Consider the following 27,733-nt stretch of genomic DNA (forward strand, 5'->3'; position numbering starts at 1 on the left):
CTAAGAGAATTCATCAAACATAAGTCTTCAGCTACCCGCCCCGCCCCGCCCCGCCTCGCCGTTGGCGAGGGACTGTAGTGTGGTACGCTCCGTGACGTAATGCCGCCGAGCATGTCGGGAGTTGTAGTTGGGCCGCCCGGGCCCCGCCCCTCGACCGTGCGGTGACGCCACTTCAGGGCCGTCCCCCGCAGCTTTTGGCAGGCGTCCTTGTCCCTGTCACCGCCACGTCGCGGACATGGTGAGTCCACGTCGCGGACATGGTGAGCTAGTCACCGACCCGTGTGTTTTTCACCGGACTTTGGCAGCCGCCACGAGCAGGGTTCCACAGCGCCTGAAAGGAGCTGGTCCTGCCGGGGCCCAAGATGGCAGCTGCGAGCTCCGCGGGCTGGGCGGCCCTGCGGTTCGCCTGTCTCCGCGCTGGGCCGGAGGGAAAGTGCCCCACACAAGTGTGCACCCCGCCTCGGCCACTTTGGACACGCACCCCTTGCTGCTCCTCTGTGTGAACGCATTTTGAGACACTTTTCGGCGTTTTTGAAGCCTTGCAAGAAGGGCTTCACCTGGGAAAGACAGGCGCAACTTTCTTCTATATTATATTCCCCTAGTTCCCGCGGTGTCTCCCTCCCCCGGTTTCCCTCCTGTCTCATTGCTCAGCAAGGTCCCTATCCTAAATGTTGGTGCTCTTCAGGGATGCTTTACACCCTATGCGTTCTCCTAAAATTTTATCTCTAAGTGAGACCTTTCTTCTGAGCTCCACACCCACAAATCTGCTAACCGTGCCTCCACGTGGATAGCTCATATGTATTTCAAACTCAGCAAGTTCCAAACTGAGCATTTCCACCTCTCCACACCCCACACCTGCTCTTCCTCCAGGAACCCCCAGCTCTATAAATGGCACCACCATACATCCTGTTGTGTCTGCCCAAAACCTGGAAATCATCCTTGACATCTCCCTCTTCTCAACTCCCGGACGTGCAGTCAATGATCAAGTCCTGTAGATTCTCCTTCTAAATGTCTGTCTGTTGTCACTGTCTCCACTCTTACCATTCTTGGCCTTGAGATCTAACCATCTGGGGTATTCACCTACGTGGTCTTTTAACCAGATCTTTACTCGTCGATGCCCCTGCGTGGAATGGGCTGTTGCACCTTCACTCACCCTTCAGATCTCAGCTCAGTGTTATTTCTTCAGAGAGTGTCTCAACTAAATCGGAAGTCTAGGAAGATTAGTGCTTTTATGAAGGATGTCTTACGGAATCTTCATAACAACCCGGGAAGTTGTGTAGTTTTTCAGTTTTACAGCAGAGAAACAGACTTAAGTGACGAGTTAAGTTGTGTAAAATTATACAGTCAGTAGCAGAGTTAAAATGTGCTCTTTCCTGTCTAACTTTTATCTTCAGTATCTTTAAATATTATTTAAATGGGTACATACTAGTTTGTATGGTAGTATTCTTTATTTAACCGACTTCTTATTAATAGCTATTTAAGTGGTTTCCACTTATTTTTCTATGATGAACAACAGTAGAATAAATGGACAACATTGAAGCTAAATTTGTCCCGAACTTCCTTGATTGTTTCCTTAGAATAAATTCCCAGAAGTAGAATTGGGACAAACAGTATATGATCTTTCAGCAGATTACAATTTTAGAATAAATAAAAACAGTGACCCTTATAGAAATGTGACAAAGGATTTGTAAAATGAGAAAAAATGTGTTGGTACCTATTTAATACTGTTCTGAGGATTGGAGTGAGTATGTATGTTTAGCATAGTGCCTTTTACATGTTTTTGTTTTATTTTATTTTATTTTTTGGAAGCAAGATCTTGCTCTGTTGCTCAGGCTGGAGTGTGGTGGGTATGATCATTGCTCACTGCTGCATCGACCTCCCAGGCCCAAGCAATCCTCCCACCTCAACCTCCCGAGTATCTGGGACTACAGGTGCAGGCCACCACACTCAGCTAAATTTTTTTTTTTTTTAAGAGGTGGGGGTCTTCCTGTGTTTCCCAGTCTGGTCTGCAATTCCTGGACTCAAAGTGATTCTCCTCCCTCCGCCTCCCAAAGTGTTGGGATTACAGGCGTGAGCCACTGCACCCTGCCTGCTTTTTACATTTAAAGAGCTCAGTAAATGTTAGTACTTATTCATTTATTTCAAAATAGGGATCTTAGTGTGTACTGTGGTTCTTCAGTCTGTTTGAGAGATGTTTTGAGAATCTGATGAAATTTTGAAACCTCTTCCCAAAAGAAATCTCCCCTTCTCTTTGCTCCCTTCCTGTCTCTCTCTGTCGTGTGTGTGTATATATGTATGAATATGTGTATCTGTGTGTATATATATGTATGAATATGTGTGTCTGTGTGTATATATGTACACACACAATGATACATGTCATTTGTCATATATCATCAACCAACTCAAACTCGGCATATGGATCCAAGTTAAGAACTGATCTGTTCCATTTTGCAAGTGCTCTTTTCTCTTTATAAGTTGTAAGCGTTGTCCTGTGCCTTTTAATTTTCAGCAAAAACATGGTTTTCTTATGGCTGTATGATATTCATTTTTTTAAAACCAATCTCCTGTTGTTGGCAGTCAGTATCCGTATACCTGAATCTTTGTGTGATTTTCAGATTTTTCTAAGACTAAGTCTAAGATTCTAAATGCATATCACTAGATCAAGCCTATGAATATAAACCTTTGATTCTTCCTGCCATATTCTCTGAAGAATTCCACCAGTTGGTATCCCACCCTCAGTATTAGTTTCCTCTCATTGTCTTGACTCCCTGGTATTCTTATATTAGGTTCAGTGCCTTGTCACATTCTTAAACTAGTTCTTTACTGTTGATGTTTTATTGTCATTGTTAAATCTGTCAAGATTATAATTTAGAAAGATTGTCTTAAAGCAGTAGTTCTCAACTGTTCACATTAGAATCACTGGCATGGGGGCATAGGGTACTTTCAAATATCCCTGTGCCAGCTGGGCACGGTGGCTCACGCCTGCAATCCCAGCACTTTGGGAGGCCGAGACGGGCAGACCACTTGAGACCAGGAGTCCAAGACCAACCTGGCCAATATTCTGAGATCCCATCTTTACTAAAAATACAAAAATTAGCCAGGTGTGGTGGTTCATGCCTGTAATCTCAGCTACACGGGAGGCTGAAGCAGGAGAATCTCTTAGACCCAGGTGGCGGAGGTTGCAGTGAGCTGAGATTGCTCCACTGCACACCAGCCTGGGTGACAGAGTGAGACCCTGTCTCAAAAAAAAAAAAAAAAAAAAAAAAAAAAAAAAAAAAAATCCCTGTGCCTAGGCCTACCCCTTAGACCAATTAATCAGAATCTCTGGGAGTACAGCCCAGGTATCAGTATTTCAATCTCCCGGGGTGATTTCAGTACAGAACAAAGGTTGAGAACCCCTGATTTAAAATTTTGGAGTTGCTTTTGTTTTCATTTTTTCCATGAATTAACTCATGACATAATTTGAAGAATCAAGATTAATTAATGTCTTAACACTAAACTCAGTTAGATTCTAATTTATATGAAAGTGAGTTTGTTTTGTTTTACAAGGGAGTGTCTTTATCTCTGTTTATTCTAGGTGATTTCAGAAAGTATGGATATACTCTTCAGAATAAGAGGAGGCCTTGATTTAGCTTTTCAGCTAGCTACTCCTAATGGTAGGTCTTCTGAAAAATTCTTTTTTATTAGAAAATTGATAGTGAAATTTACTGATATTATCTCCATTTTGCAAATGAAACTGAGTGAGAGATAGGATGAACTAAGATTATATTGTTAGTAAGTACATTAAATGGGACTTACACTTAGACACTGTGTTCCAGCACACCCACCAGCCCCTGGCGCACCTCTGTGCAGATTAGAAAAAGATGTTCCCTTTCTTAAGAAACTTTACTCCCCTCTTCATTGTCACAATAAATGTAAATATGCACAATGAGCATATTGTAAATGTGCATCAAGAATTATACATTACAGACTTGCAATTGTATATATAATCCTGAGTCTCCAGAACCTACTCTCTTAAATGCTACATTATATGGGGATGAGTACAAGAACTCTATGGGAGAAAAATCAACAGGGTTTATATGAAGCAAATTCTAGGATGTCTTCCTGTTGCTGACTTGAACAACAGTCACAAACTGAGATAAAGAACATCAGGAGGAATGGGATGAGCTGTGTTTGAGATTTTGTTTCATTTGATGCCAGTGGGAGGTCGAGTACAGATTCCCAACAGGCATTTGGCTGAGTCAGAAATTTAGAAGAGTGTGGTCGGGGTCGGAGCTAGAGAATGTCATGTCTCTGAAGGATGATAGTTAACACCGTCATAATAAATGAAATCACTCATGAAAAGTACAATTGGTGGTACCAGAAGCCACAGAGCAGTTCAGAAAGATAAGGAATGAAAAGTACTGTATTAGTCTGTTTTGCATTGCTCTAAAGGAATGCCTGTGACTGGGTAATTTATAAAGAAGAGGTTTATTTGGCTCACAGTTCTGCAGACTGTACAAAAAGCATAGTGCCAGTATCTGCTTCTGGTGAGGCTCAGGAAACTTTCAATCATGGTAGAAGGCAAATGAGGGGGCAGTGTATCACATGGCAAAAGAAGGAGCAAAAGAGAGGGGAGGAGGTGCCAGGCTATTTTAAATAACCAGCTCTTTTGTGAACTGATAAGAGTGAGAACTCATTCTTATTACTGTGAGGATGGCACCAAGCCATTCGTGAGGGACCATGATTCAAACACCTCCCACCAGGCCCTACTTCCAACACTGGGGATCCCATTTCAACATGAAATTTGGAGGGGACAGACACCTAAACTGATCAGATACCAGCAATCCTTGAAGGAGATTGCAGCTGGCCATCCTTTCCTAGCCCCATGGAAGGGAGGGAGAGGGTGCAGAATATTCTTTTCCACCCATCCCTTCAACCAATATATTGTTCTCAGTTTTGGTCCACATTTGCATCCCTACCACCAGACTACATTAAACTACATTTCTGGGACAGAGACCCAGGCATCAGTAAGCTTTCTAGGTAATTCGAATGTGCCGTTAATATGAGAACCATTTTATAAGGACTAAATCACTCATTTTCAGGCCTATGTTGTTAGTAGAGTGTAGTTTTTTCCTAAAATGTTACTTTATGGATAAAACCTTACGTTTCACAACTTGATATAAACTGAAAACATACTTTACCATAATCTTATTCCAAAGTAGAATTAATCCATTAATCAGTCGATAATCTCATAATCAAATGTCAACAAGGACTACAGATACTTTTTACCTAGTAATTAATATATTTGAACTTGTCTTCTGACTTATTGTATTCCTCCTCCTTAATCGAACTCTGTCAACACTCAACAAAGGGACTCTCATTAATGAGAAAATACAGAGAATGGACATGCTTAACTTTAAAGGCTTCACAATTTTTTTTAGGTAACTTTACCAAATAGTCCTTTAGGGATAAACAGAAGCTAATTTAAAATTACGTTCGTCTTTTGTAGTGCAACTGAAAACCTTTAAATTCTGCTTTCTGAAACAGATCAAGATATTTTAATATCTGATTTGTTATGAATAATCTCTTCTGTACGATAGCCCCAAAGTATTTATTTATCGAGATACCAGTGTGGACATTATTTATTTATTTATTTTTTAAATACTTTTTGAGCAGAATCAGGTCATTGAATAAATATTTAACTACGAGGTTAAATAGGCTTAGGATTTAGGAATGTAAGGCTAAGGCGAGTATTTAAAGATTGTCCCCTTTGACTATATCTTCTTATATTGTTTTGACTTTGGAAACATAAAAATGTTTCCAAATTGAATATGTTGAGTATTCAAAAATATTAAAATACTCGAATTTTTTGAATATTCAAACATATTTTTTAAAAAGTCCATTGAAACGAAGTCCTTGAAAACAAAAACAAACTAAAGCAAATATCATGTTGGTGACATAACCATACAGAGGAAGAAAAACCAACTGTGACTTGAGAACACAGAACTTCGATTATATAGACATAGTGGGATATAGTCCAAGGAGAAGAAGAACTAAGACATTTAAATTTCACTCAATAGTTTTATTGCTATAAGTAGTACATTATTTTAATAGTAACTGGCATCTTATACATTACTGATGGGAATATAAAATGGTGTGGCTGCTGAAAACAGCTTGGCCGTTCCTGAAAGTGTTAAACAGAGAGTTGCCATGTGACTCAGAAATTCTACTTTGGGTGATCACCCAAGAGAACTGAAAACACATCCACACAGAAACTGAACTTATGCACAAATGTTCATGGCAGCATATACATGACAGTCAAATAGTGGAAACAAATGTACATCAATTTATGAATGAATAACAAAATTGGTGTATCCACACAATGGATATTATCCTGCCATAAAAAGGAATGAAATACTGATTCATGCTACAATACAGATGAAATATTATGCCGAGTGAAAGAAGCCAGACACAAAAAGTCACATAGTATATGATTCCACTTATGTGAAATGTCCAGAATAGGCAAATCCATAAAGAAGAAAGTAGGTTAATAATTGCCATGGGTAGTATGCTGAAATTCTTTTCATTTTGCAAAGGAAGCTGAGAGGTAAAAACTAAGATCATATAGTTAGTAAGTGGATTGAATGGGATTTAAACTTAGATATTGTGTTCCAGCATCTCCACCAGCCCATGGAGTACCATGTGCAAATTAGAAAAGATGTAGGAGGGCTGGGCGCGGTGGCTCACGCTTGTAATCCCAGCACTTTGGGAGGCCGGGGCAGGCGGATCACGAGGTCAGGGGATCGAGACTATCCTGGCTAACACGATGAAACCCCGTCTCTACTAAAAATACAAAAATTAGCCAGGTGTGGTGGCGGGCACCTGTAGAACCAGCTACTTGGGAGGCTGAGACAGGAGAAAGGCGTGAACCTGGGAGGTGGAGCTTGCAGTGAGCCCAGTTCGCGCCACTGCACTCCAGCCTGGGTGACAGAGCGAGACGCCGTCTCAAAAAAAAAAAAGAAAAGAAAAAAAAAGACATAGGAGGTAAATCAGAAAATTTTCAATTTGAGAAAAGTAGGGGGAATGAGAAATGACTGCTGGTAGGTACAGGGTTTCTTTTTGGAGTGATGAAAATGTTCTAGAATTAGTGATGATTATAAAACCTTATGAATATACTAAAAGCCCTAAATTGCTTTAAAAGAATGAATTTTGTGGTCTGTGAATTTTGTCTCAATTTTTTAAAAAGATAGGCAAAAAATTTTAAAATAATTATTGAATATGGAGGGGGAATGGGTATTGAGAGTTTTACTATGCTCTACTTTTGTGTATGTTTGGAACCATTCATGTTGAAAATTTTGTTTTTCTTAACTTCTATTTATATTCTTTTAATTTAGAAATTTTTCTCAAGAAGGCACTGAAACATGTGTTGAGTGACCTGTCAACCAAGCTTTCTTCAAACGCCCTTGTGTTCAGAATTTGCCACAGTTCAGTGTATATATGGCCTAGCAGTGACGTAAACACCATTCCTGGAGAACTGACTGATGCTTCCGCTTGTAAGAACATACTGCGCTTTATTCAGTGAGTACGTTTGAAGATTTCTAGAAATGTTTTCAAAACATCATTTCATATTATAAATGTCTTTGTGTATTAAAAATTTAGATTTGAGCCGGAAGAAGATATAAAACGAAAATTCATGAGAAAGAAGGACAAAAAATTATCAGACATGGTAAGCAAACCATCCGTCTTCTCTACTGATAAAAATGTTAAATCTTTGAATTTGGAACTGAGTGCAACCTTAGAAATAATTTAATCTAACCCTCTTATCATAGGTCAGAATATTGATGTCCAAAAAGATTAAATGACTTGCCAAAAGTTTTATTTGTCTTACATATCTCAACTTTTGTCTCATTATAATACATAATCTCAAAAGGGTTGTTATTGTAATGCTTTCTCTGCTCCCATGAAAATAAAACAGCCTGAATACATTTATAAATTATTTAAATTAAATCGAGGCATTCTGAATCATGACAGAGTGACACACTGTGCCACATAAAATAAATAGTAAATGATTTATTTTTCTTCACACTATTCTTGGTTCTGTTGCTTTTGTGTGTGTGTGTGTGTGTGTGTGTGTGTGTGTGTGTGTGTGTGTATGTGTTTTGAGATGGAGTTTCACTCTTGTTGCCCAGGCGGGAGTCCCATGGCACAATCTCAGCTCACTGCAACCTCCGCCTCCCGGGTTCAAGCGATTCTCCTGCCTCAGCCTTCTGAGTATCTGGGACTACAGGTGCCCGCCAGCACGCCCGGCTAATTTTTGTGTTTTTAGTAGAGACAGGATTTCACCATGTTGGCCAGGCTGGTCTCAAACTCCTGACCTCAGGTGATCCACCTGCCTCGGGCTCCCAAAGTGCTGGTATTACAGGCATGAGCCACCGCACCTGGCTGGTTCTGTTGATTTTTGAACCAATATTACTGAGTACCTGCCATGTGCCACAAACTTTTAACAGATGTTGAAGATAAAAAATGGAGATGCTTCTTCAAGGCACGAAGTTGTACAAAGTTAATGTGACTACAGTGTTTCCAGGCTAGTAGAGGGAGAATGGGTGGACATAAGGCTGGAGAGGTGGGCACAGGCCTCTTTAGAAGAGGCCTAACTAAACCACTAGCTATGGAAATACAGAAAAGGGATTGGATACGAGAGATATTTAGGGATACAGTGGATTCTGCTTGGAAACTAACTGGCAAGATCAGTTTCTTGCGTGGGTAAAGATGGAAGGTGAGGAGGACATGAGGCTGGTTTGGGCCATGTTTAAGACCTCAGTAAGATGTACAGATGAGCTGTTAGATTTACAGATGTGGAATGCACAAAATAATTACGGGCTGGATACAATGACTTGAAAATTACCAGTAATTGGAGCTTGACATTTTGAGGGGTACAGGTGAGTTCTTTTTAAGACTGTTCCTCCTTTTGGATTTGTTTTATGCTTCCTTGCTATTAGAGTTAGGCCATGTATGATTGGCAGGGATACCACAGAAGCGATGTTGTGACCTCAGCACATCATATGAGAGAGAAACAGTTATCAGTCTATTCCTATTATTGGTGAGGTTAACTTCACTTACCTAAGATGGCATCCACCAGTTTTCTCCGTGGTAAAGGTACCTTATAATTAGTATCTTGTGGGAAGAAACTGTGATACTACATATGTATCTTACTTTAGTCCTCATCAGATTTTTACCCACCACCTTTAGCATCGATTGATAATTTTTGCCAGAATCCAGTATTAACCTGGTGATTACAAAGTGGTGATTTTTCTAAATCTATCATTTCCTTCTGTATTATCTGCCATGGATTCTTATTTTATACAGTAGTTTATAATCTGGTACTATCATTAGTTATTTTGATGCTCACATTTTCCAAGATTTGGCCAATAGAAGCTTCTTCAAGCTGGCTCCGGTGCCTTTCTAACATTGTAATTTTGGGCACTTCCTACTTTTTTCCAGGTGCAACATGTGTTTTTCCTGTTCTAGCTGGGGAATCAGTCATATTTCCAAGGGCACAAACTTTTAGACATTTAGACTGTCCACACACACACACACACACATACACATATAATACATTCATTTTTATCTATGTAAATCACATTGATACCTCCAGTTCCACTTCAACCCTAGAGTGCTTGACCTTTTCCCAGTGAGAAGTCTGTCTCCCAGGATCCTCAATATTTTGCAAAATTTGTTTAGTGTAAATTTCAGAATTGTTCCATACCCCTGTAAAAATCAAACCTACAAAGTAGAATTCAGTATTTGTTTATAGTTATTTATGTATTAGACCAGGGGTACATAGTTACATGTTTGAAAGTTCCTTTGGTGTGTGGTTAGTTTATGTTCATTTGATTTTTTAAAAATTTTAAGTCAATATAAAAGTGGAGAGAATCATGTAATGAACCCCAGTGAACCTATGCATGGTTTTAATGTTTATCAACACATGGCCAGTCTGATTTCATCTTTACTTCTTAATCCCTCTCCCCACATTATTTTGAAGCAAAAAGTAATTTCTTTTTAAAATAATATTTGTGCTTTTAATCTTTTTACTGTAGTACCGCTTTATATACTATCCTTTAAAAGTCCTTTTACTGTAATCCCAGCACTTTGGGAGGCCGAGGCGGGCGGATCACAAGGTCAGGAGATCGAGACCACGGTGAAACCCCGTCTCTACTAAAAATACAAAACATTAGCCGGGCGCGGTTGTGGGCGCCTGTAGTCCCAGCTACTCGGGAGGCTGAGGCAGGAGAATGGCGTGAACCCGGGAGGCGGAGCTTGCAGTGAGCCGAGATCGCGCCACTGCACTCCAGCCTGGGCGACAGAGCGAGACTCCGTCTCAAAAAAAAAAAAAAAAAAAAAAAAAAGTCCTTTTACCGGCTGGTCTGGGGGTAGTGAGTTATCTCAATTGACCATTCACAGCCAGTTACAGATTGAACTCCTTGTTCTCTACTCTCTCCCCCCTTTTCACTACTGTACTTGACTAGTCTTAAATTTTTTTTCTTAATAAAAAATACATTTTTGAAAAGTCTTTTTACTTACTCTTTATATTTAGTGTTTAATATACTACAAGTTGACTATTCCTGTTTATCTGTATAGCATCAAATAGTAAATATAGATCTTATGCTGGAAATGTCAACCTCCCTGGCAGCTGTAACGCCCATCATTGAAAGGGAAAGCGGAGGACACCATTATGTTAATATGACTTTACCTGTCGATGCAGTTATATCTGTTGCTCCAGAAGAAACATGGGGAAAGTAAGTATTTTTGTAGTACCACTGCCACATTTAAATCAGGGCCCTTCCCCAAACCCATGTTTCTGTATCCTGTAGGCATACCTAAGGTGTGATTTTCTCCTTGTTTATTATTAACCTAAGAGCCATCTATTAGTTAAATGGTTATTTGGAGGAAGTAGGGTGGGTAGCATGCTAAAACCTGGAGGATTTCCCTTTATCCACAAGAGCAAATATACAGTTTCTTTTATAATGCATAATTCAGACTTCCTTTAGCAAACCTGGTCCAATCAAGTTTTTTACTATATTAAGAATATATTAGCTCTGTACTTTTCTTTATTGTAGCCACTATAACTTTTGTTAATACACTTATATGTTTCTCCCCACAGAGTTCGTAAACTCCTAGTTGATGCAATTCATAATCAACTAACTGACATGGAAAAATGTATTTTGAAATATATGAAAGGAACGTCTATTGTGGTCCCTGAACCACTGCACTTTTTATTACCAGGGAAAAAAAATCTTGTAACAATTTCCTATCCTTCAGGAATACCAGATGGCCAGCTGCAGGCCTATAGGAAGGTAAAACCAGTTCATTTATTCTTAGAAAAAACAATAATGACTATCATTCATTTTGTATTTAATTATATATTTCCACTAAATGGAAGGGATTTTGTGATTTAACTTAAAAGTGTAGAAGTTAGACTGTTCATTTTACACATTATTTAATTTCTGTTCTCATGAAACTTTAAGTAGTATTAGTGAAAAAATCTTATGTTGAACCTGTATGTAACATTTTAATTTTAAATGCTCGGTGTGGTTCATATATTTTGTGAAATTTTAATATTTTTCCCTAATGAAACATAGAAATGAAAAGGTGCTTACCTGCCTAAAGTAGCTGGTGTAAACAAATTTCTATAACTTCCAGGTTTGTGAAAGAGACAAGATTACAGTTAGGGAAGGAAAATGATAACTTATGCTAATTCTGAATAGGGTTTATGGTAATACTCCACCAGTAAGGTTATTTGGGCTTTATTAGAGGAATTTGGGAGAAAACATCACCAGCATTCAGAGTAATGAGGTTTACTGGCAAAATGGCTGGTTGTGGAGTACATCTTTTTGGTATGTGGACTTGCTTAGAACTCATCAAATTAGACCACGGAGCATCTTCCTAATTTCTGTCCTTAGGGAGAAACGTGATACCCTGACCCTCTGTATGTGGCGGTGACTTGGTTTGTAGAAGCAGCAGCTACAGGAGCTGATCTTTTCAAACCACTAGAGCACAAGATATGCTAAAGAACATGTCAAAATTTTAAAGTAGCTATTACATGTTTTTATATAGTTGGGAAAATATCACATTTTAAACATGTATGTGTATTTATTTTCCTGCCATATTGGTTGGTTTTAGACCACTAACTTATACTCTGTAGCTTAATCACTACCACTTAAAATATAAAATATTTGTAAAGCACTCTAGACATGATTTTTCAAAATACTTTGATATAATTATTGTTAATTATAATTTACTCATTTACAAGGCTATTTCAAAGCCAGTGTTTAGCCTGGATGTATTTTAACAGACTATGTTATAATAATTATTTAAAAATTATCTCAGTTCTCTTACTGTAACAATTTATATTCATTTTTCTCTGTTCCCTTCCAGTTTCTACCCAGATACAGACGTAAATGAAAATAAATCTTGGTTTTAGTTCGGTTTTCACTATCTTTGATGTTAGTGAATTAAACCATAAGTGTTTGGAAACTTTTATAACCCATATATAATTTTCTGTGTTTTATAACATCTTTAGCTTATTTATTGACTAGGAATCTAAATCACCAACATTTTTTCTTTTTCCATTGATTCTGACTTATTTTAGGAGTTACATGATCTCTTCAAACTGCCTCATGACAGACCCTATTTCAAAAGGTCTAATGCTTATCACTTTCCAGATGAACCATACAAAGATGGTTACATTAGAAATCCACATACTTATCTTAATCCACCTAACATGGAGACTGGTATGGTGAGTTGAACTAATTATGGGAGTCACTTGATCAGTAATGTTATTAGTTGTTTTTTGTTGGTACCTGGTAGAAGACTTGATTCATGATATATTCATTCCTAAAACACGATTTGTCACCCATCTCTGGTAACAGGCATTGCTTAAGATGGCAGTAATTAAAAATGGTCTAGAAAAGTTAGTAATAGGTAGTATATACCACATTTATCTTACCAAAATTCTCTTATTTCTTTAAAGGCTTGTCCCATTTTTTCATTCTGGATACCTGAGAAATCATGCTAATTAAGGGCATAGTCTACCCAAACCATACTGTAGGATACGTCTTTTTTTTTTTTTTTTTTTTTTTTGAGACGGAGTCTCACTCTGTCACTCAGGTTGTAGTGCAATGGTGTGATCTCAGCTCACTGCAACCTCCACCTCTCGGGTTCAAGCAATTCTCCTGCCTCAGCCTCCTGAGTAGCTGGGGTTACAGGCACCTGCTACCACACCTGGCTAATTTTTGTATTTTTAGTAGAGACAGGATTTCACCATGTTGGCCAGGCTGGTCTTGAACTCCTGACCTCAAGTGATTCGCCATGTAGACCTTCCAAAGTGCTGGGATTACAGGTGTGAGCCACTGTGCCCAGCCACTGTAGGATAAATCTACACTTATTTTCTGTGTAACATATACCCGGTTGCCATAGTGAGGTATTCTGTGTAACATATACCTCACTAAAGGTAGCTCAAATAAGAGTGAACTGGTAGAGGGTGTTGGAAGGGTTACTTTAAGGATGCATGGAGGCCAATGTGAAAGGACCTTATAGGCATCCAAGATTAGGAATACCAGCACAGCCGGGTCTCTTAGAAACAGCAGCCCTGTGACTGGCAGCTGTCCCCCCTCAGTCTCTCTCAAGGACTCCGTGGATACCTTGGTGGCATTGCTGTTGCTTTCTGTGTATGCTTGTGATCCTAACTGGCCTGTTCTTAACTTTTACTCTGTCTGCTCAGCCTCATACCCTCTGTGTCCTTACTGTTTCAGCTTGTGTGTCACTTTTTCCTGTTCTTCCTCAGCTGCTCAGTGTATGCCTCATTCCAACTGCATTTCCTGCTCCTGGCTGCCTGGCTAACTCTGCGCCTCTCAATTCAGATTCCCAAGAGAAAGAAGACTTGGCCATCGTATCGTGGCATTTATTGAAACTTGTATTTGTTCCCTAAAAAATAATCACATACTTGATGGCTTAAAACTACAGAAATGTATTGTCTCAGTTCTGGAGGTCTGAAAGTAGTGTCATTGGGCTGACATCACAGTGTCAGCAGGGCCACCTTCCCTCCATAGGCTCTGGGGGAGAATCCATTCCTTAATCTGGTGGCTGCTAGCATCCTTTGGTTTGTGGCCCCATCGTTCTGATCTCTGTCTCCTTGGTCACATTACCTTCTCCTCGTATGCCCACTCTTTTAAGAATATATGTGATTGCATTTAGGGCCCACTGGAATCCAGGATAACCTGCCCATCTTAAGATCCTTAACTTAGTCACGTCTATTAATACCTTTGCTTTTCTTTTTTCTTTTACTTTTTGGCACAGAGGGTGCATTCACAAGTTCCAGGGATTAGGACATATATTCCTTTTGGGAGCCACCTTTCAGCCTGCCACAATGGTCAAGTTACAAATTTTTCTATCTGTGCTTGGGCAGAATATATATTCTCTAATTGTTGGGTGAGGGTTGGTTCTATCTTTGCCCCTATCTCTTCTCACCTAATTTTAAAAAAATAATATCAGTTTGGAGCCAGGCATGGTGGTATGTAACTGTAATCCCAGCTGCTCAGGAGGCTGAGGCAGGAGGATCACTTGAGCCCAGAAGTTTAAGACCAACCTGAGCAACATAGTGAGACCCAATCTCAAAAAAATAAAAACAAAAACCCAGTTCTTTAAAAAAAGACGTATACATTCTTAGCATTATAAGTAAGAATTTATGTGATATTAGTAATTTATTTATATTTATTTTTTGACCCTTAATTTAGGGTCATCAAATCACATACCTGGGCTGCAATCATAGCAGGTTTATAAATTTGCACAAACATTCTTCCTGTGTCCCATGACATGGACCCTTCACTTGTTCGTTCATTCCTTTATTCCTTCCTTCCTTCATTCAGCATTTATTCAACAACATTTATGCCAACCGCGTGCCAGGCGTGTTGTAGAAGCTTGGGCCCCAAAATGGATAAGACACGGTGTATGTACTCACTGAGCTCACATACTAGTGTAGGTAGGCAGATATTTTTTAAATGGTAAGTAATGTGTCAAGTAGTGATATACTTTGACAAATAAAAACATAAAGAGGACAGAGATGACAGGTGAGGCAGGGGGTGGGGCAGTGAGAGAATGAGTGGGCAGTCTGTAGACTGCATGGTCAGGGAATACCTCTGACATCTAAATGGAGACCTGAGTGAAGTAAGAGTGCAAGCTGGACAATTAATTTGGGAAAAGAGAGCTCCAGACCAAGAGAATCATGAGGCTCCGAGGTCATGTTGCCCCTGGTATATGGGAACTGAAAGTAGAGGGAGCAATAGGGAAAAGTTTAGGAGATGAAATTGAAGAGGAGGCCCGAAGGTAGGTCCTGCTGGGCCCCGTGGTAAGGACTTTGAACCTCAGATAAAAAGCCAAGAAGGTATAATGTTAAACCATAGATCTGTGAAGGCATTTTTATAAGGAACTACAGTGACATTAAACATAATTCAGGAGCATATATAGAATATGTACTTCTGTCCTAAGTTAATATTTCACTGTGTTTCTTCTCTGTGTATAGATTTGTGTGGTCCAGGGCGTATATGGCTATCATCATTATATGCAGGATCGGATCGATGACAGTGGCTGGGGCTGTGCTTATCGGTCTCTGCAGACTATCTGCTCTTGGTTCAAACATCAGGGATACACAGAGAGGTCCATTCCAACACACAGAGAAATTCAGCAGGTACAGAACATGTCATTTTAAATTATAATCAACTCTACATTTCATTAGCCCTTGATCTAACATACCATTGATAATATTTGTTACCTCATGGTGCAGACTTATTTCTGTTTTGAAGAAAAAAGTATTCTTAATGGCTGTCTTGTGTATGGATTTTTTTTATATTTTTAAATACATAAAGGCTCTAGTCGATGCCGGTGACAAACCAGCAACATTTGTCGGATCACGGCAATGGATTGGATCTATTGAGGTACAGCTGGTACTAAACCAATTGATTGGTATAACTTCAAAAATACTGTTTGTCAGGTAAGGATACTTTAAGAAATTAGATAAATTATTTCAAAGTGACTTTGTGAGTAATGTATACTTGTATTATTTAGGCCTAATTTTAGCCTAGAAGAGGAAACCTTAAAAATATATTAACGTTGAGTAGTTATAAAAATTGTATTAACAGTTTCTTTATGCTCCAATCTTTTAAAAAGTTTTAAAAGGAAAAACTCAGATGTTGATCTATGACTGAGCTTTTTGTTTACCTCCTGCTCTTTTCTTCCTAAAATATTAATAATCCAGTCATGAGTCCAAATAATGTATTCATTTTGTCTTTTCCAGTGTATCTTAACCATAATTCTAATATTAAAATGAGAAAATATAAATAAATAATTTTCTATGACCATAACTAGCTTACTCCTGATTGTATGAGCTTATGTTTTAGAATACATTTTCTGGCTGGGCACGGTGGCTCACGCCTGTAATCCTAGCACTTTGGGAGGCCGAGGTGGGTGGATCCCCTGAGGTCAGGAGTTTGAGACCAGCCTGGCCAGCAGGGCGAAATCCCGTCTTTACTAAAAATACAAAAAAATTAGCTGGGTGTGGTGGTGCATGCCTGTAATCCCAGTTACTCAGGAGGCTGAGGCAGGAGAATTGCTTGAACCCAGGAGGTGGAGGTTGCAGTGAGCCAAGATCGCACCACTGCACTCCAGCACAGGTGACAAAGCGAGACTCCCTTTCAAAAAAAAAAAAAAGAAAAAATACATTTTCTAAAAAAAGAGAGAGAGAAAAAAAACCCAAACAACAAATAAAATACATTTTCTATTGTTAATTATACTAACATTGTCCTCATTGTATCAGTCCTCAGTGGTTATGAAAATCAGTGGTAAAAAATGACAGACTGGCTGGGCACAGTGGCTCATGCCTGTAATCCCAGCACTTTGGGAGGCCGAGGTGGGTGGATCACCTGAGGTCAGCAGTTTGACACCAGCCTGGCCAACATGGTGAAACCCTGTCTCTACTAAAAATACAAAAATGAGCTGGGCGTGGTGGCGCACGTCTGTCATCCCAGCTACTCAGGAGGCTTTGAGGAAGGAGAATCCCTTGAACCTGAGAGGCGGAGGTTGCAGTGAGCTGAGATCGCACCACTACACTCCAGCCTGGGCAACGGAGCAAGACTCCATCTCAAAAAAAAGTAATAATAAAAAACAATGACAGGCTTAAGTAGTGAAGAACTTTTTTTAAAAGTTACAGTTTTGGTACATTAAAACATTATACATTCCTCATTAAGCAAGAGCTAAGGTTTAGCACCACCAGACACCTCCCCCCAAAAAATACCTCCTTTCATTAGCCCATCTTTCTTTCTCTTCTCAAAAGTAAGAATTCTGAGAGTCCCTAAAAATAGTATGTTGCACTTGAAAACATTTTGCAGCTTTCGCGTTGATTTCAGACACGTGTTTTAGTCCGAGACTCTCCTGTTGTGTAGACAGGTTGGTATTTTGGGTCCCAGTGTAAAGATGAGGAAATACAGACTGAGAAGTGCACCAACAAGAGGGCAAGAACCCAGCACTTAACACTCATTCTTCTGATCAGTCCATCCATAAGAACTCCCTGAGCACCAAGGTGACGTTTTAACTTCATGTGAATAAACCCAGGCCGCCTTTACGCAGTCCAAGAAGCAGAAAATCAAGGTCTGTTAGCTTCTTAACTACCACACTTAGCGGCCTGAAGTATTTTGAGTTTATGTTGCTTTAAATCGCACAGTTTAATTGTTCTGTCACTTCCGTACCACTTAATTTTTTTACATTTATATATTTTATCAATAACAACCTGAAAAAACAAGAATGTAGGAAACATTGTCTCCTCGCTCATTATTTGGCCTTAGTGTTGGAAGTAATTCATCTGATAGAAAATGGTTTCTTTCTAGCCAAGGTTCAGAAATGGCCTCTCAAGGACGGGAACTGGCTAATCATTTCCAAAGCGAAGGAACTCCAGTTATGATCGGTAAGCTGTTTCAGACATCGTTTTTGGTAGAGTGAGTATTATGTAAAACTTATCATTGATATAAATATTTAATGTTGCATAAAATCAGTCATTTAAAAAATTTTGAAATTAACTTTTATACCATATATATGGATCTCTGGATATTGAAAAAAATTTCCAAGGTGGCTTAAGGGTTACAAAACAGATTATAATAACCAGAAGAAGCAAAGGCTGAGAAATGGTAGCTATGTTCAAACATTTAAAGAGCTGAGAGCAGTATTAAAAAGAGGAAATGGTCACTCAGCTGAGCTTCGTAAGTTATGACTTTGTTGCTAACTTGGCTGGCTTTGTGACATTTTGCAAATTACTTACGTCTCTGGATTTTATCTGTAAAATAAGAAGATTGGATTAGCTGATCTAGAGATGCTTAATTCTGTGAAGAACAAGACCTGTCCTATGATGACAGAAGGCAAGCTGAGACTAGTGTGTAAGAAATGGAGGTAGAAACGGTGTAGTGGCTCACACCTGTAATCCTAGCACTTTGGGAGGCCGAGGCAGGAGGATAGCTTGCATCCAGGAATTTGAGACCAGCGTGGGCAACATGGCCAGACCCCATCTCTACCAAAAAAAAAATATATACACAAATTAGCTGGCATGGTAGTGTGAGCCTGTAGTGCCAGCTACTTAGGAGACTGAGATGGGAGGATTGCTTGAGCCCAGGAGGCTGCAGTGAGCCAAGAAATCCACTGCTCTCCTGCCTGGGTGACAGAAGTGAGAAACTGTCTCAAAAAAAAAAAAGGAAATGGAGGTAGGCTGATGTCAGCAAAATACCAGAAAGAACTTAATGAGTTAGGCCAGGCCTGGTAGCTAACGCCTGTAATCCCAGCACTTTGGGAGGCTGAGGGGGGCGGATCACTTGAGGCCAAGAGTTTGAGACCAGCCTGGCCAATATGGCAAAACCCTGTCTCTACTAAAAATACAAAAATTAGCTGAGTGTAGTGGCACGCACCTGTAATCCCAGCTACTTGGGATGCTGAAATGGGAGAATCGCTTGAGCTGGGAGGTGGAGGTTGCAGTGAGCCGGGATTGCCCACTGCACTTCAGCCTGGGTGACAGAGCAAGACTCTGTCTCAAAAAAAAAAAAAAAAAAAAAAAAAATTCCGGGCACGTCGGCTTACGCCTGTCATCCCAGCACTTTGGGAGGCCGAGGTGGGCGGATCACAAGGTCAGGAGATCGAGACCATCCTGGCTAACACAGTGAAACCCCATCTCTACTAAAAAAAATACAGAAAATTCGCTGGGTGTGCTGGTGTGCACCTGTAGTCCTAGCTACTCAGGAGGCTGAGGTAAATAGAACATACAGTCGGGTTTTACACCGAGATGTTCCATTGCCCAGGACGGGCAGGAGACAGATGCTTTTCTCTATCTCAACTGCCAAGAGGCCTTCTGCCTCTTATAGTAATCCTCATCACAGACCCTTCACGGGTATCAGGCTAGGGGACGATTAGGTCTTTCCCTTCCCACGAGGCCATATTTCAGACTATCACATGGGGAGAAACCTTGGACAATACCTAGCTTTCCTAGGCAGAGGTCCCTGCGACCTTTGGTAGTGTACGTGTCCCTGGGTACTTGAGATTAAGAGAATGGTGATGACTTTTAACCAGCATACTGCCTTCAGGCACTTGTTTAACAAAGCACACCCTGCACAGCGCCAAATCCTTTAAACCTTGAGTCACCACAGCACATGTCTCTTGCAAGGACAAGGTCAGGGGTAGGGTCACAGATTTGAGATGGTAACAGCATCTCAAATACAGAACAAAATGGAGTCTCTTATGTCTACTTCTTTGTATATAGACACAATAACAGTCTGATCTCGCTTTCTTTTCCCCACACTTTTATAGTTTAGAGCAGTCCATTTTAATGCTATTTTAGATCAGTTAATAGGCAAAGTATCTTTTTTTTTTTTTGAGTCTTGCTGTGTCGCCCAGGCTGGAGTACGGTGGCGTGATCTTAGCTCATTGCAAGCTCCACCTCCCAGGTTCACACCATTCTCTTGCCTCAGCCTCCTGAGTAGCTGGGACTACAGGCACCTACCACCACGCCCAGCTATTTTTTTTTGCATTTTTTTAGTAGAGACAGGGTTTCACTGTATTAGGACCTCGTGATCCGCCCACCTCGGCCTCCCAAGGTGCTGGGATTACAGGCGTGAGCCACTGTACCGGGCCATAATCTGTCTTTTTAAATTGAATAGGTATTTGACATTTGTTTGTGCCTTCATTCTTATTTCCTATTTTTTCTTATATAGGGGGAGGAGTTTTGGCCCACACGATACTAGGAATTGCATGGAATGAGATTACAGGGCAGATAAAGTTTCTGATTCTAGATCCACATTATACTGGTGCTGAAGACCTACAAGTGATTTTGGAAAAGGTAAGTATCCATTTAACACAAACTGAGACACAAGGCAAAGAACCTAGAAATGAAGGATCACAAACTGGCTGGTAACAGAAGGACAGTAAGCTGAGGGCAGAGATCCTGCCTGTGAGGAGGCCTTCTGAGGCTGTTGTCAGTAGTCCTCTCTGTATAGGGAACGTGCAGGAACAACGCACATTGCAAAAGACAAAATGTAGATTTATGGAAACTTTCTCAGTTATTGAAATTAGTAATAGGACACACACTCATAAATATATTCCTTTGGAGATTTTAGAGCTTTCATAAACAAATGTATCAAAGTTTATCAATGTCTTAAAATAGATGAGTGGAATATATAAACTTTTAAAATTTCAGAAGTAACCAAAAGATAGCTAAGCAGTTTGCTAGACATTATGGAAGCTTGACTAATTTTAATTTATTTACATATTACCTAATCTCACTCTATAAAGGGTTTGAAGTTGATACATGTCTAAGAGTATTTGTTCTTACTTACAATAGCAGGTAAGGGAGGTAAAAAGTTGTTAATTCATAGGCAACTAATTCTCACATATGAAAACTCAGCACCAAGTCTTTAGGAGAAAGTATTGTAAAACATAATTAACTTGAATTTTAAGTAACATTTATCTTCTTTGCCAAATACATTGAAATTGCAGAGAATACATACTTTTAAACCATAAACTAAAAATAAAATGTTTTAATATGTTAAAGAGTTTTAAGCCGGGCGCGGTGGCTCACACCTGTAATCCCAGCACTTTGGGATGCTGAGGTGGGCGGATCACCTGAGATAAGGAATTTGAGACCCACCACGGCCAACATGGTGAAACTCCGTCTCCACTAAAAATACAAAAATTAGACAGGCGGGTGGCGGGCGCCTGTAATCCCAGCTGTGTGGGAGGCTGAGGCAGGGTAATCACTTGAACCGAGGAGGCGGAGGTTGCAGTGAGCAGAAATGGCGCCATCGCACTCCAGCCTGGACAACACGGGTGAAACTCTGGCTCAAAAACAAAAAAAAAACCAGTTTTGAATGTGTGTAGTCCAGTTGTCTTCCACTGACAGTTTACTGAAGTCTTTTGTTTATGAGAAGGGTAAACACTAACAGGATGGATGTGTGTTATTACAGTTGTGTTTTTCCTTTTGCTTTTCTGTTTCACAGCATTTGGAATTTGAAGCCTCTAAAAGGTTTCTGACTGGTACATGTATCTTACTGAATATGGTAGCAGTAGTCTGGTTCTGTAGCAAGGCGTTCATTCAATATTTACTGAAGTACCTAATAAGTGCCAGGCACTGTCCTAAGCACTAGTATTACACGAGGTTTTTAGGGAGCTAAAACCTTTAGTGTAGGGCAGAGGACAGTCCAAAAAGGACTCTCAAGAAAAAAAAATGGTATCTCAGGTGCTTTTACGAGGCTGATGCTGTAGCGGAACCCTGTAGGAACAGTGAGAGCTACGCTCCAGGTAGGTCGGTGTCCAGAGCTAGGTGGAGGTGAGGCTGGAAGGACACACCAAGCTCAGTCAGAAAGGGTGGTCTTGGCGGGCGCGGTGGCTCACGCCTGGAATCCCAGCACTTTGGGAGGCGGGCGGATCACGAGGTCAGGAGATCAAGACCATCCTGGCTAACATGGTAAAACCCCGTCTCTATTAAAAATACAAAAAATTAGCGGGGCACGGTGGGGGGCACCTGTAGTCCCAGCTACTTGGGAGGCTGAGGCAGGAGAATGGCATGAACATGGGAGGCAGAGCTTGCAGTGAGCCGAGATCGCGCCTCTGCACTCCAGCCTGGGCAACAGAGTGAGACTCCGTCTCAAAAAAAAAAAAAAAAAACCGGGGGTGGGGGGGGTGGTCTTTGTGAACCAGGCATTTAGATTTTTTCTTAAAGGCAGGGAGAAGCCTTAATTATTTTCATCATAAAATTTATCTTTTCTGGTTGGCTCAAGGGACTCTGCACTACATGGCATTATCTAGATAAGGTTTCTGAACAATTAAGAGTAAGGGATTGTACCTGGTTCCTTTCTCTGAGAATTGCAGTCTCCATCTTTGCTAGTTATATTTCTATAGAACTTTTCAACAGCAGATACCTCCTTGCGCTATTTGTATGCACAAGAAACTGTGAAGCCATCACTGGCTACAAGCAGGCTAAGGCACTCCAGGCTTCCACTTGGAAATGATTCACTTGACTCCAGAAACCCAGGAGGCCAGAGGAGAGTTCCATCTCTGCCTGACCTTTGTCTTCTTGTGGTGCTTTCTTGTTTGAAGTTCCCAGGCTGGTCATCTCTCAGGAAACAAGCATGTCCTAAGCACCATGTCCCTATACAGTCCCATTTTGACACCCTCTCTACCCATTTCTCCTTTAAGAAATTTGGATCTGGTTACCTGGGTAAGACCTTCATGTGTAAAAGGATCAAAAAAAGGTTAAAACAGAGAGTGAGTCTTTTTTCTATTTGTCTGTTAAGAAAAACAGGACATTAAGAGAAACTTTTGCTGAAAAAATGAGATGATAAATAGAATGCTGGTTACGCAGGGAGAGTGGGGAGTAGGACTGGTGGAGGATTTTTTACTTTTGTTTTTTTACAATGTGTATCTTATTTGGGAGGGAGTCAGACCACTGCTTGTCACTCACTTCGTGGTATTTTCAGAGTCTCAGCCTCTTCGCAAGGATTTCTCAAAGCATTTCATTTGAGAATCATACAATACAGACCAGTTATTGGCTTTTCCTTCAAGTTTCCTTCTTTAATAACTCAGTGGTCCTAGAAGAAATCTGAGAAATTTTCATATTTTAAGTGAGCTTTTGCTTGAAAGTAATTTTCTCTGAGGTCAAAAAGGATGAATACTGACATGAAACATAGAAAGTAGAATTGAGTAACACCTGGGATTTGAAAATGAAAGGGCACAGAGTATCAGGCAGGGGGCAAGCTGAGGGTTCTCACTACAGTGCTTCAATCCTAAGATGCCACTGAATGGTCTCTTATAGCCCTTTATGGACTACTCAGAAAAACAGACTGCTAGCTCAACTGTCACATGCTGTCAGTTTCAAGCAGTAAAACTATACATCTCAGAATCAGTAAAGTGTGGTATCTGGAGTATTTATAAGTAAGTTTTTTTTAAATGATTTTTATGATGAATTATATAGACTTAAAAGTTCAAAAACCTACCTTAAAAAGGGCAAGTTACTTTTCTATGCTTAGTAGGAGTTCAAATCCTTGAATGATAAAGCCATTTAGAGTCTTATTCCAAGGTCCTCCTGACAGAGCCTGATGTCACGATTTCCATGACATCATCTTGTAACTTTGTAAAAGGCTTTTCCCTTTCCCTTCTCCTCTATCCAGGGCTGGTGCGGATGGAAGGGTCCAGACTTTTGGAACAAGGATGCATACTATAACTTATGTCTTCCTCAGCGACCAAATATGATTTAAAATATCTTGGAGTCAAAGACTGCAGTAGAATGGTATTATAAATTTGTGAATAAAGAATCAGTTTAATTTCACCTTAAATCCTGGTTCTAGTTTGACGGTTTAAATTATGAACTTTTTCAAAGGTTGTAAATACAGCACGGAGAATGTATTTTTTAGACATTCCTTTAATAAAACTTAAAAGACAAAGCATACACAACCAGCATGTTATAGGCATGTAAATACATGTGTTCTTAAATGGATCTTCACTTGGAAGAAAGTTTTTCCTCCTTCTCAGAAGGAGTTTAGACACACATATGGTAAAGCCAAAAGCAGGAGCTTATAGATCTGCATGAAATGAGGGCGTTCTTCAGACTTCTTCATGACCCACGTGACATCTGTTTTTAAAAAAACATGCTGACATTAAAAACTTTTTTAAAAAAAATGAGTTTCATCCCCAAACTTCCACCATGCAGGCCCATTTTTGGTCTCTAGACTCATATAACCAATATTAAGATGTTAATGAGAATGAAACACCACTACTAGAAATAAGAGTGTCAGTATTAAATGGAATAATAAATGCTATGCAAATGAGATCAATTGCTGAGGGAGGAGAACAGCTCTGAGTTACTTACCAACACTTCCTTTTCCCACTGATATTTCCTACACTGCCAAAACTTCGCTTCTGTCTGAGCACAGGAACACCATCATTCCTGTCCGAGTGGTCACCTGGTTTTATTGTCTGCATGCATTTAATTGCTGTAAGAAACTTGGCACAGTCTGGAAATCCACATGACCAAGCGAGATCTTCAGCTGTTTGCCCGTTCTTATTACATAAACTGAAAATATGATAAAAATTGAGTTAAATGAAAAATTGAACTTAAGTCTTTTTTTAAATATCTTACAAGGGAATTTTGGGCTCATACAAATGTTGACTGCAGAACAGAAGAGGTAAAGGATGCGTAGGGAAATCGCATGTTTGGTCACTATTGTATCCTCAGCAACTAACAGAATCCAGCATAGAGTGGACATTCCAGTTCTGAATGAATGTCAGAATTATTTGATGTTTAATACAGTGTATGAGTACCCAAAGGTAGTCAATGAGGACTACAGAATAGGTTTTCCTAAACTGAAACTGAAGTAGAATACAGTCATAATGAACAAAATTGCACCTCTGATTGCTCAGGATCTGACTTTTTACTGACTCGAACAGAGTATTATTAGACAGCACCAACAACCTAAGTTAACATTTAAATGATTAACACTAAATTATCAATTAGGCAAGCATTATTTTTAAAAGCACATGTAACTAAGGTTTAGGAGTCTGATTAGTTTAATCCAAGGAAACATGAAATGTGAAGCCACTGTTTTCATACTCACTCAATTTGGGCATCACTGGCTACAAGCAGGCTAAGGCACTCCAGGCTTCCAACTTTTGCTGCCTTGTGTAGTGGAGCTTCTCCTAAAACATCCTTAAGGTAAGACAGTACATTTTAGAGTCTCCCAAAAATACTTTTTGTGGAAGATGGTGAGTGACATCTAATATTAGCTATTTAAGGAAGCTAGTTAGAATTGCATTGTACTGGATGGAATCTTTTTTTTTTTTTTTTGGCAGAGAACAAAAACATTTTTCGTGGGTTTATTTTGTTAATATTCATTCTCAGTTCAGGTTTTGGGTTTGTTTTCAGAAATGAGAAGTCTTAAGTCACTTTAAGATTAAGAAGTAATGTGTTTTTGATACATATAAATGTGCATCAACATCTATTCTAATTAAAAACACTATTGATAATTGTTTACAAGTGCAAGATTTCAGGAATGCAGAATTAATTTAAATAACTAGTGGATTATTATAACTTCACCATTCTAGCATATGCTCTGAAATGATTATCATTCATTCCTTTATTTAGATCTTCTAGATACTTTTAGTGATTACATTAGGGATAGCCAACTCCCTGGGCTAATTTGAAACATAGGAATGTACTATGCTTGCATATTCATTTCAGTATGGAACCTTCTGAAAATCTCCTCCTTTGGACTGAATTTTTTACTTCAAGCTTTTCATTTTTTTTTCCCTCGGTAAGCTGTAAAAGCTTATTTTTGATAAGTTAGTTTGCTTTTTCATACCGTTTTCATTAATAAAAACGTGTGGCTGGGCGTGGTGGCTCACTCCTGTAATCCCAGCACTTTGGGAGGCAGGCGGATTACCTAAGGTCAGGAGTTCAAGACCAGCCTGGCCAACATGGTGAAACCCCGTCTCTAATAAAATACAAAAATTAGCCAGGCATGGTGGCGTGTGCCTGTAATCCCAGCTACTACAGAGGCTGAGGCAGGAGAAGTTCTTGAACCCAGGAGGCAGAGATTGCAGTGAGCCGAGATTGTGCCATTGCACTCCAGCCTGGGTGACAAGAGCAAAACTCCGTCTCAAAATAAATAAAAACGTGTAGCCATATCCATATACATTAAAATGTAAGCAAATAAAAAGAGTTCTCCCAGAAGAGTTTACAATTTAAAATTCACCATGTTTCAATATTCAACGGAAGATGAAAACTACATTAAGAAAATTCTTTAGGAAATTAAAATGCTTGTGGACATAGCTCACAAGTATTTGAATTGCTACCGGGAGACTCAGTAATGTAGCAATTACTTCTTTTGAAATAAACTAGATCTGTGCTGTTCAATATGAGTCAACAGCCACTTAAGGCTAGAGTATCTGAAATGTGGCTAGTCTGATTGGAGATATGCTGTCACACCGGATTGTGAAGACACAGAGTAAAAGAAAATGTAAAACATCTAATCAGCAATTGCTTTATGTTGATTACATATTGAACTGATAATAATTTGGACAAATTGGGTCAAATACTAAAATTCCATGTTTATTAATGTGGCTACTTAAAAACTTGAAATTTCTCATGTCCTCACATCAAGACTGGAAAAAAATTTTAAATTACATCTGTGTCTTGCATTCTATTTCTGTTGGACATCGCTGCTATAGAGCTGAAGCAACTCTCGGCGTCTGAGAAATGTTTGTTTGGATCTGGGCTGGAGGGGAGGGCTGTGCACAGCAACAATCAGTTACCTAGTTACCTGTTGGTTGAGGTCAGCGCCCGTTTGCAGCTGCCAGAGAAGAAAGCAAGCAAGGCCGCTTCCTGCGGCTAAGTGGACAGGCGACTGCTCGCAGGGATCCGGGGGTGCGTTGACCGAGGCTCCTGTCTCCAGCAAATGCTTCAGACCATCCACCTGCGGGAAGAGAACAGATCCAGCACCTCTCTCACCTTTGTCCAGTCCCGCGCCCCTCCAGGCTGGAAATCTCCTCGCCCTTCACAACCAGCTCTGACCAGGCGAGACCAGGCAGCGCCCAGTGGTCAGTCCCCGCGTTCCCGAGAAGACGCGTCTGGAAACTTGAGCCTGCAGGACGAAAGCTCACCTCGGGGTTGCAATCCAGCAACAGCATTTCCCGCCTAAGGCAGATGACAAGAGTCTTTGGAAGCGCAGAGCGGTGGGACGCTCGCCGCACCGAGGCAGGTAAGAGTGCGCACGCCGGCCCCAGCACGGGAGAATTTAAAGACCGCTGGGACTTGCGGGCCGGCCCTTGGCAGCCGCGCCCCAGCTCCAGTTGCCCCCGAGCAGTCTAATCCCCAACCACCTGGACAAGGTCCAGCCCCGCGGAGGCCGCACGTACACAAACACTGGCACGTGGAGCCCGGCGCCGGGGGCAGGATGGGGCGGGGGCGGGCGCGCGAGGCCATCCGCCGATTGGCCAGCTGCGGATGCGCCAGGCCCTCACACCTCGGGGCGGGGCCCGCGGCCGCCGCACGGAGCCTCAGCGCGCGTGCGCAGGGTAAGTCAGTGGGCGGGGACGGACGGGAGCCCGGGCGGGAGGAGTGCCGCGGCCGCCATGAGGCGCGCTGAGTTTGACACGTCTCCTGGTAGCGCGCCCGCCCTTT

General features: G+C 40.5%; 3 protein-coding genes across 6 annotated transcripts in view; 2 read left to right on the plus strand and 1 right to left on the minus strand.

The window, feature by feature from the left end:
- Positions 1–107: 107 nt before the first annotated feature.
- Positions 108–23,884, plus strand: LOC105466565 (UFM1 specific peptidase 2). Of its 2 annotated transcripts, none has more exons than XM_071092753.1 (12): positions 108–238; positions 3,578–3,656; positions 7,377–7,560; positions 7,642–7,708; positions 10,621–10,778; positions 11,144–11,336; positions 12,632–12,778; positions 15,560–15,724; positions 15,903–16,027; positions 17,916–17,992; positions 20,277–20,401; positions 23,727–23,884. In XM_071092753.1, exons 1-12 carry the CDS (start codon positions 236–238, stop codon positions 23,811–23,813), a joined length of 1,410 nt encoding a protein of 469 aa, XP_070948854.1. In that variant the 5' UTR covers positions 108–235; the 3' UTR covers positions 23,814–23,884. The 2 variants fall into 2 exon arrangements, with proteins under 2 accessions (XP_070948854.1, XP_070948855.1); XM_071092754.1 differs by having other exon boundaries at positions 129–260.
- A 76-nt stretch (positions 23,885–23,960) lies between these two features.
- Positions 23,961–27,344, minus strand: LOC105466564 (ankyrin repeat domain 37). 2 transcript variants are annotated; one of them, XM_011715587.3, is made up of 5 exons: positions 27,214–27,344; positions 26,874–27,026; positions 25,170–25,261; positions 24,425–24,628; positions 23,961–24,187 (listed from the first exon to the last, which is right to left on the minus strand). In XM_011715587.3, coding segments are annotated over exons 1-5 (477 nt in total). In that variant the 5' UTR covers positions 27,241–27,344; the 3' UTR covers positions 23,961–24,186. The 2 variants fall into 2 exon arrangements, with proteins under 2 accessions (XP_011713889.1, XP_011713888.1); XM_011715586.3 differs by lacking the exon at positions 23,961–24,187 and having other exon boundaries at positions 24,209–24,628.
- The window catches only part of LRP2B (LRP2 binding protein), a 30,282-nt gene continuing 29,722 nt past the window's right edge, over positions 27,174–27,733 (plus strand). Inside the window, exon 1 of one of the 2 annotated variants that reach the window (XM_011715583.2) lies at positions 27,174–27,311. The gene's annotated coding sequence lies outside the window, so the exon portion shown is untranslated. The remainder of the gene's footprint in view (positions 27,312–27,733) is intronic. The other variant, XM_011715584.2, reaches the window with a different exon arrangement.

This window comes from Macaca nemestrina, chromosome 3, assembly GCF_043159975.1.
Source record: "Macaca nemestrina isolate mMacNem1 chromosome 3, mMacNem.hap1, whole genome shotgun sequence".
Lineage (NCBI taxonomy): Eukaryota > Metazoa > Chordata > Mammalia > Primates > Cercopithecidae > Macaca > Macaca nemestrina.

Bases quoted from the DNA above. Each gene is read 5' to 3' on its own strand.
- LOC105466565 (XM_071092753.1), top strand. The intron at 7,561-7,641 runs GTGAGTACGTTT...TTAAAAATTTAG, and splicing joins AACATACTGCGCTTTATTCA to ATTTGAGCCGGAAGAAGATA. The intron at 12,779-15,559 runs GTGAGTTGAACT...CTCTGTGTATAG, and splicing joins CTAACATGGAGACTGGTATG to ATTTGTGTGGTCCAGGGCGT.
- LOC105466564 (XM_011715586.3), bottom strand. From the start codon at position 27,240: ATGCTGTTGCTGGATTGCAACCCCGAG. The intron at 27,027-27,213 runs GTGAGCTTTCGT...CTCTTCCCGCAG, and splicing joins TGCTGGATTGCAACCCCGAG to GTGGATGGTCTGAAGCATTT. The intron at 24,629-25,169 runs GTGAGTATGAAA...TCATATTTTCAG, and splicing joins GCCAGTGATGCCCAAATTGA to TTTATGTAATAAGAACGGGC.